Source organism: Panulirus ornatus, chromosome 33 (genome assembly GCF_036320965.1).
Source record: "Panulirus ornatus isolate Po-2019 chromosome 33, ASM3632096v1, whole genome shotgun sequence".
Taxonomy (NCBI): Eukaryota; Metazoa; Arthropoda; class Malacostraca; order Decapoda; family Palinuridae; genus Panulirus; species Panulirus ornatus.
In genome coordinates, this window is record NC_092256.1 from 1,214,137 (window position 1) to 1,224,847 (window position 10,711).

Sequence of the window (10,711 nt, forward strand, 5' to 3'; positions counted from 1 at the left end):
TGCCTACTCTGATGCTTCGTACCAGCAACTTACTATCAATCATCCTACCAGCAACCTACTCTCATGCATCGTACCAACAACTTACTTACTCTCCTACATCGTACCAACAACTTTTTCACTCTAAAACATCGTACCAGCAACTTACTCTCATGCGTAACACCAACAACTTACCTACTCTCATGGATCTTATCAACAACTTACTCTCCTGGATCGTACCAGCAAATGAATACCTCTCATTCATCGTACCAACAAAATACTCTCATGCATCGTAACAACAACATACTCTCATGCATCGTAACAACTTACTCTCATGCATCGCACTAACAACTTACCTACTCTCATGCATCGTACCAACAACATGCCTACTCTCATGCATCGTACCAACAACATACTCTCATGCATCCTACCAGCAACTTACTTTCTCTCATGCATCGTACCAGCAACTTTCTTACTCTCCTGCATCGTACCAAAAACTTTTTACTTTCATGCATCGTACCAGCAATTTACTCACATGCATCGCACCAACAATTTATTTACTCTCATGCACTATACGAACAACTTACTTGCTGTTCTGCATCTTACCAACAACTTACTCATGCATCGTAACAACAACTTACTCTCAATCATCGTACCAACAACTTATTTTAGTGCATCGTACCAACAACTTACTCTCTGCTTTGTACCAACAACTTATTTACTCTCGTGTATCGTACCAACAATTTACTCTCATGCATCGCACCAACAACTTACCTACCCTCATGCATCGTATCAACAACTTACTTATTCTCCTGGATCGTAGCATCGTATCAACTGATTTACTCTCAAACATCATACCAACAACCTACCCACTGTCATGCATCGTACTAACGACTTACATACTCTTATGCATCGTACTAACAACTTACTTTTCATGTATCGCACAAACAACCTACCTCTCATTCATCGTACCAACAACTCACCTACTCTCATGCGTCGTGCTAACAACTTACCTACTCTCATCCATCTTCCCAACAACTTATTCTCATGCATCCTACCAAACATTTACCTACTCTTAGGCAGTGTACCAGCAACTTACCTACTCTGATACATGGTATCAACAACTTTATTACTCTCATGCACCGTTACAACAACTAATTTACTTTCAAACATCGCACAAACAACTTACCTACTCCCATGCATCGTACCAACTTACCTACTCTTAAGCGTTGTACCAACAACTTACTCCCATGAATCGTACCAACAACTTACTCTCATGTATCGTATGAACAACTTACCTGCTCTCATTCTTAGTACCAACAACTTTCTCTCGCGTCGTACCAACAACTTACTCCCATACATCGTATTAACAACTTACCTATTCTCATGCATCGTACCAACACCATACTCTCACGCATCGTACCAACATGTTTACTCGCATGCATCCTCCAAAAACTTACCTACTGTCATGCATCATATCACCAATTTACTCTTATGCATCGCACCAACTTACCTACTCTTATACATCGTACCAACAACTTACCTTCTCTCATGCATCGTACCAACAACATACTCTCATTCATCGAACCAGCAACTTACTCTCCTGCATCGCATCAACTTATATACACTCATGCATCGTACCAGCAACTTACTCTCTTGCATAGTAGGAACAACTTATATATAATCATGCATCGTACCAACAACATACTTTCATACATCGCACCAACAAATTACCTACTCTCATCCATCGTACAAGCAACTTACTCTCCTGAATCGTACTAACAACGTACTCCCATGCATCGTACCAACAACTTTCTCTCAACCATCGAAACAACTTACTCTCATGTATCGCACTAACAACTTCCTTACTCTTATGCATCGTACAAACAACTTACCTACTGTCATGCATCGTGCCAGCAACTTGCTTACTTTTATGCATCGTACCAACAACTTACTACTCTTATCCATCGTACCAGCAACTTACCTACTCTCACCCATTGTGCCAACAACTTACTCTCATGCATCCTTAAAGCAACGTACCCTCATGCACCGTACCAACAAATTACTTACTCTCCTTCTTCGTACCAAAACTTTTCTACTCTCATGCATCGCGCCAACAATTTATCTACTCTCATGCATTTTACCAACATATTACCCTCCTGCATCATACCAACAACTTACTAGCCTTCATGCATCGTACCAACAACTTGCTCTCATATATCGTAACAACAACTTACTCTCATGCAATGCACTAATAACTTATCTACTCTCATGCATCGTACCAACAACTTACTACTCTCATGCATCGTGCCAACAACTTACTCTCAAGCACCCTACCAGCATCTTACCCTCATTCATCGTATCAACAACTTACTTACTCTCCTTCGTACCAACAACTTATCTACTCTCATGCATCGTACCAATAATTTACTTACTCTTATGCTTCGCTCCAACAACTTACCTACTCTCATGCATCGTACCAACAACTTACTACTCTCATGCATCGTGCCAACAACTTACTCTCATGCACCCCATTCCAGCATCTTACTTACCCTCATGCATCGTATCAACAACTTACTTACTCTCCTTCTTCGTACCAACAACTTATTTACTCGCATACATCGCACCAACATTTCATCTACTCTCATGCATTGTACCAACAAATCACCCTCCTTCATCGTACCAACAATTTACTAGCTCACATGCATCGTACCAACAACTTGCACTCATGTATCGTAACAACAACTTACTCTCGTGCATTGCACCAACAACTTACCTACTCTCATGCATCGTACAAGCACCTTACTTATTCTCATGCATAGTACCAATAATTTACGTACTCTTCTGCTTCGTACCAACAACTTACCTGCTCTCATGCATCGTACCAACAACTTACTTACTCTTCTGCTTCGTACCAACAACTTTCCTACTCTCATGCATCGTACCAACAACTTACCTACTCTCATGCATCGCACCAACAACTTACTCTCATGCATCGCACCAACAACTTACCCACTCTCATGCATCGTATCAACAAATTACTCTCCTGGATCGTACCAACAAATTTCTCCCATGCATCGTACCAACAACTTACTCTCATGCATCGTTACAACAACCTTCATGTATCCCACTAACATCTTCCCTACTCTCATGCATCGTACCAACAACTTACCTACTGTCATGCATCGTACCAACAACTTGCTTACTCTTATGCATCGTACCAACAACTTGCTTACTCTCATGCATCATACCAGCAATTTACCCTCATGCATCGTACCAACAACTTCCTTACTCTCCTTCGTACTGACAACTTATTTACTCTCATGCATCACACCAACAATTTATCTACTCTCATGCATTGTATCAACAAATTACTCTCCTGCATCTTACCAACAACTTACCAGCTCTCATGCATCATACCAACAACTTGCTCTCATGTATCGTAACAACAAATTACTCTCATGCATTGCACCAACAACTTACCTACTCTCATGCATCATACCAGCAACTTACTTATTCTCATGCATCGTACCGATGATTTACTTACTCTTATGCTTCGTACCAACATCTTACCTACTCTCATGCATCGTACCGACAACTTACCTACTCTAATGCATCGCACCAACAACTTACTCTTATACATCGTACCAACAACTTACCTTCTCTCATGCATCGTACCAACAACTTACTCTCATGCATCGAAACAGCAACTTACTCTTATGCATCGTACCAACAACATACTCTCCTGCATCGTACCAACAACTTATATACTCTCATGCATCATACCAAAAACTTACTCTCATGCATCGCACCATCAACTTACCTACTCTCATGCATCGTACAACCAACTTACTCTCCTGGATCGTACCAGCAACTTACTCCCATGCATCGTACCAACAACTTACTCTCAAGCATCGTAACAACAACTTACCCTTATGTATCGCGCTAACAACGTCCCTACTCTTATGCATCGTGCCAACAACTTACCTACTGTCATACATCGCACCAGCAACTTGCTTAATTTTCATGCATCGTACCAACAACTTACCTACTCTTATGCATCGTACCAGCAACTTTCTTACCCTCATCCATCGTACCAACAACTTACTCTCATGCATCCTACCAGCCACTTACTTACCCTCATGAATCGTACCAACAACTTACATACTCTCCTTCTTCGTAACAACAACTTATTTACTCTCATGAATCGCACCAACAATTTATCTATCCTCATGCATTGTACCAACAAATCACTTTCCTGCATCGTACCAACAGCTTGCTAGCTCTCATGCATCGTACCAACAACTTGCTCTCATGTATTGTAACAACAACTTACTCTCATGCATTGCACCAACAACTTACCTACTCTCTTGCATCGCACCAGCATCTTACTTATTCTCATGCATCGTACCAATAATTTACTTACTCTTATGCATCGTATCAACAACTTACCTACTCTCATGCATCGTACTAACAACGTACCTATTCTCATCCATCGTACCAACAACTTACTCTCATGCATCCTACCTGCAAATTACTTACCCTCATGCATCGTACCAACAACTTCCTTACTCTCCTTCTTCGTACCAAGAGCTTATTTACTCTCATGCATCGCACCAACAATTCATCTACTCTCTTGCATTGTATCAACAGATTACTCTCCTGCATCGTACCAACAACTTACTGCCTCTCATGTATCGTACCAACAACTTGCTCTCATGTATCGTAACAATAACTTACTCTAATGCATTGCGCCAACAACTTACCTACTCTCATGCATCGTACCAGCGACTTTCTTATTCTCATGCATCGTACCAATAATTTTCTCACTCGTATGCTTCGTACCAACAACTTACCTACTCTCATGCATCGTACCAACAACTTACCTACTCTCATGCTTCGCACCAACAACTTACCTACTCTTATACAACGTACCGACAAATTCTCCTCTCATGCATCGTACCAACAACTTATTCTCATGCATCGAACCAACAACTTATATACTCTCGTGCATCATACCAACAACTTTCTCTCATGGATCGCTTCAACAACTTACCAACTTTAATGAAACGCACAACCAACCTACTCTCCTGGATCGTACCAACAAATTACTCTCAATCATCGTAACAACAGCTTACTCTCAGGTATCGCACTAACAACTTCCCTACTGTCATGCATCGAACCAGCAACTTGCTTACTTTTATGCATCGTACCAACAACTTACCTACTCGTATCCATCGTAACAGCAACTTACCTACACTCATCCATCGTACCAACAACTTACTTTCATGCATTCTACCAGCATCTTACTTACCCTCATGCATCGTACCAACAGCTTACTTACTCTCCTTCTTCGTACTGACAACTTATTTACTCTCATGCATCGCACCAACAATTTATACACTCTCATACATTGTATCAACAAATTCCTCTCCTGCATCATACCAACAACTTACTAGCTCTCATGCATCGTACCAGCAACCTGCATTCATGTATCGTAATAACAACTCACTCTCACGCATTGCACCAACAACTTACCTACTCTCATGCATCGTACAAGAAGCTTACTTATTCTCGGGCATCGTACCAACGATTTACTTACTCTTATGCCTCGTGCCAACAACTTACCTACTCTCATCCATTGTATCAACAACTTACCTACTCTCATGCATCGTACCAATAACTTACTCTCATCCATCGCACCAACAACTTACACACTCTCATGCATCATACCAACAACTTACTCTCCTGGATCGTACCAGCAACTTACTCCCATGCATCGTACCAACAACTTACTCTCAAGCATCGTAACAACAACTTACCCTTATGTATCGCGCTAACAACGTCCCTACTCTTATACATCGAACCAACAACTTACCTACTGTCATACATCGCACCAGCAACTTGCTTAATTTTTATGCATCGTACCAACAACTTACCTACTCTTATGCATCGTACCAGCAACTTTCTTACCCTCATCCATCGTACCAACAACTTACTCTCATGCATCCTACCAGCCACTTACTTACCCTCATGAATCGTACCAACAACTTACATACTCTCCTTCTTCGTAACAACAACTTATTTACTCTCATGAATCGCACCAACAATTTATCTATCCTCATGCATTGTACCAACAAATCACTTTCCTGCATCGTACCAACAGCTTGCTAGCTCTCATGCATCGTACCAACAACTTGCTCTCATGTATTGTAACAACAACTTACTCTCATGCATTGCACCAACAACTTACCTACTCTCTTGCATCGCACCAGCATCTTACTTATTCTCATGCATCGTACCAATAATTTACTTACTCTTATGCATCGCATCAACAACTTACCTACTCTCATGCATCGTACTAACAACGTACCTATTCTCATGCATCGTACCAACAACTCACTCTCAAGTATCGTACCAATAACTTATTTACTTTCATGCATTGTACCAACAACCTACCTACTCTAATGCATCGTACCAACAACTTACTCTCATGCATCGCACAAACAACTTACCCACTCTCGTGCAACTTACAACCAACTTACTTGCTCTCCTGGATCGTACCAACAACTTACTCTCATGCATCGTACCAACAACATACTCTCAAGCATCGTAACAACAACTTACTCTCATATATTGCACTAACAACTTCCCTACTCTCATGCATCGTACTAACAACAAACCTACTGCCATGTATCGTACCAACAACTTGCTTACTTTTATGCATCGTACCAACAAACCTACTCTTATCCATCGTAACAGCAATTTACCCACTCTCATCCATCGTACCAACAACTTACTCTCATGCATCCTACCAGTAACTTACTTACCCTCATGCATCGTACCAACAACTTACTTACTCTCCTTTTTCGTACCAATAACTTATTTGCTCTCATGCATCGCACCAACAATTTATCTACTCTCATGCATTGTAACAACAAATTACTCTCCTACATCGTACCAACAACTTACTAGCTCTCATGCATCGTACCAACAACTTGCTCTCATGGATCGTAGCAACAACTTACTCTCATGCATTGCACCAACAACTCACATACTCTCATGCATCGTAACAACAACTTACTCTCAAGCATCGTAACAACTTACTCATGCACTGACAACGTCCCTACTCTCATGCATCGCACCAATAACTTGCTTACTCTTATGCATCGTACCAACAACTTACCTACTCTTATGCATCGGACCAGCAACTTACCTACTCTCATCCATCTTACCAACAACTTACTCCCATGCATCCTACCAGCAACTCACCCTGATGCATCGTACCAACAACTTACTTACTCTCCTTCATCGTACCAACAACTTATCTTCTCTCATGCATCGCACCAACAATTTATCTACTCTCATGCATTGCACCACCAACTTACTCTTCTGCATCGTACCAACAACTCACTAGCTCTCATGCATCGTACCAACAACTTGTTCTCATGTATCGTAACAATAACTTACTCTCATGCATTGCACCAACAACTTACCTACTCCCATGCATCGTACCAGCAAATTACTTATTCTCATGTATCGTACCAACAACTTACTTTCTCTCATCCATCGTACGAACAACCTACTTACTCTCATGCATTGTACTAATAACTTACTCTCATGAATCGTAGCAACAACGCACTTACTCTCCTGCATCGTACGAACAACTTACTTACTCTTATGCTTCATACCAACAACTTACCTACTCTCATGCATCGTACCAACAACTTACTCTCATGCATCGTACCAACACTTTACCTACTCACGCATCGTACCAGCAACTTATTTAGTCTTATACATTGTACCTACTACTTACTTCTTCTCATGCATTGTACCAACAACTTACTCTTATGCATCGTACCAACAACTTACCTACTCTCATGCGTTGTACCATTAACTTCCCTACTCTCATGCATCGTACCAACAACTTACTCTTAAGCATCGCATCGACAACTTATCTACTCTTATGCATCGTACCAACAACTTACCTTTTCCCATGCATCGTACCAACAACTTATTCTCAAGCATCGTACTAACAACTTACCCTAATGCATCGTACCAACAACTTACTTATTCTCAAGCATCTTAACAACAACTTACCTACTCTCATGCATCGTGCCAACAAATTACCTACTCTCTTGCATCGTACCAACAACTTACTCTCATGCATCGTGCCAACAACTTACTTCGTCTCATGCATCGTACGAGAAACTTACCTACTCTAATGTTTCGTACCATCAACCTTCTCTCTTGCATCGTACCAACAACTTACTCTCATGCATCATACAAACAACTTACCTACTCTTATGCATAGTACCAACACCTTACTCTCATGAATCGTACCAAGAACGTACCTTCTCTTATGCATCGTACCAAAAAGATACCTAGTCTCATACATCGAACCAACAACTTACTCTCATGCATCTTACCAGCAACTTACTTACTTTCGTGCATCGTACCAACAACTTACTTAATATCATGCATCGTACTAACAACTTACTCTCATGCATCGTACCAACAATATACTCTCATGCATCGTACTAACATCTTACTCTCTTATGTCGTACCAACAATTTACTTACTCTCATGAATCGTACCAACAACTTACTTTCTGTCATACGTCGTACCATCAACTTACTCTCATGCATTGTACCAACAACCTCCTCACCAACACAGGTTGATGACGGTGAGGTGAGTCTGGGTCTTACTCACCTCCAGGGTGCCTACTACCTGCTGTTGCTGGGCCATACTCTCGCCCTCCTCATCTTGCTCGGAGAGAATCTGGTTAGAAACAGCAACAAACCTCACCACTCTCTTGTATAAGGGAAGGCACTCGATCACTCCCACAGTTAACATATCTCATATGTTTCTGAAGTCCCCAACCACAACCACCTCCAGGCTGGCTTAAACCTACTGTTACCAACGGAGACCTTGGCCACACAACTAAAATGAAAATACGTGTCTAAATGCGTCACTCAAGTCTCACTTTCTAGTAAACCATTGTCAGATGAAAGCATTTAATAAAGACCTGTTCACATGAATCTCGTCCATTCCTCATACAACCTAAGCATGTGTTCATACTTCATATATCCTGAGTATGTAAGTCCTCCACACCTCATACATCCTGATTGTGTAACTCCTCTATACCTCATATTTTCTGAGTATTTCCTCCAAACCACAAACAACATGAGCACGTATCTACTCCATACTTCATACGTACTGAGTATGTAACTACTCCATACCTCATACATCCTGAGTATGTAACTACTCCATACCTAATAAATACTGAGTATCTGCTCCATAACTCATATATGTATCTACTACATACCTTATACATCATCGGCATGTAACTACTCCATACCTCATACATACTGATTATGTATCTACTTCATACCTCATATTTATGAGTATGAAACTACTTCATACCTCATACATCCTGAGTATTATATACTTTGTATCTCATACATCCTGAGTATGTAACTACTCTATACCCCATAGATCCTGAGTATACATCTACTCCATACCTTATATATCATCATTATGTAATACTCCATACCTCATACATCCTGAGTATGTAGCTGCTTCATACTTCATACATCCTAAAAATCTAACTACTCCAACCTGAGAATGTTACTACTCCAAACCTCACACATCCTGAGTATGTAACTACTCCATACTTCGTATATCTGAATATGTATCTCCGACATACCTCTTACATAATGGGTATGTAATGACGCCATACTTCGTACATCTAAAATACATAACTACTACATACCTTATATTTCCTTAGGACGAAACAATTACATACTTATACATCCTGAGTATGCATCTTCTCCATATCTCATACATCTTGAGTATGTATCTCCTTAGTACCTCAAATAACGTAAGCATGTATCGCTACTATACCTCATAAATCCCGAGTGTACCACATGAATATATATATATATATATATATATATATATATATATATATATATATATATATATATATATATATATATATATATATATATATATATATATATATTTATTTATTTATCTTATCATACTTTGTCGCTGTCTCCCGCGTTTGCTAGGTAGCGCAAGGAAACAGACGAAAGAAATGGCCCCACCCCCCCCCCCCCATACACATGTATATACATACGCCCACACACGCAAATATACATACCTACACAGCTTTCCATGGTTTACCCCAGACGCTTCACATGCCTTGATTCAATCCACTGACAGCACGTCAACCCCGTTATACCACATCGCTCCAATTCACTCTATTCCTTGCCCTCCTTTCACCCTCCTGCATGTTCAGGCCCCGATCACACAAAATCTTTTTCACTCCATCTTTCCACATCCAATTTGGTCTCCCTCTTCTCCTTGTTCCCTCCACCTCCGACACATATATCCTCTTGGTCAATCTTTCCTCACTCATCCTCTCCATGTGCCCAAACCACTTCAAAACACCCTCTTCTGCTCTCTCAACCAAGCTCTTTTTATTTCCACACATCTCTCTTACCCTTACGTTGCTCACTCGATCAAACCACCTCACACCACACATTGTCCTCATACATCTCATTTCCAGCACATCCATCCTCCTGCGCACAACTCTATCCATAGCCCACGCCTCGCAACCATACAACATTGTTGGAACCACTATTCCTTCAAACATACCCATTTTTGCTTTCCGAGATAATGTTCTCGACTTCCACACATTCTTCAAGGCCCCCAGGATTTTCGCCCC

The 10,711-nt window shown here is 40.7% G+C and overlaps 1 protein-coding gene across 1 annotated transcript in view; it reads left to right on the top strand.

Annotated features, from left to right (window-relative positions):
- The window catches only part of LOC139759396 (uncharacterized), a 43,108-nt gene extending 34,103 nt beyond the window's left edge, over positions 1 to 9,005 (top strand). The window contains exon 4 of the mRNA XM_071681480.1: positions 8,653 to 9,005. Coding sequence (XP_071537581.1) covers positions 8,653 to 8,799 — 147 coding nt within the window. The 3' untranslated portion in view covers positions 8,800 to 9,005. The remainder of the gene's footprint in view (positions 1 to 8,652) is intronic.
- The last annotated feature ends 1,706 nt before the right edge of the window (positions 9,006 to 10,711 follow it).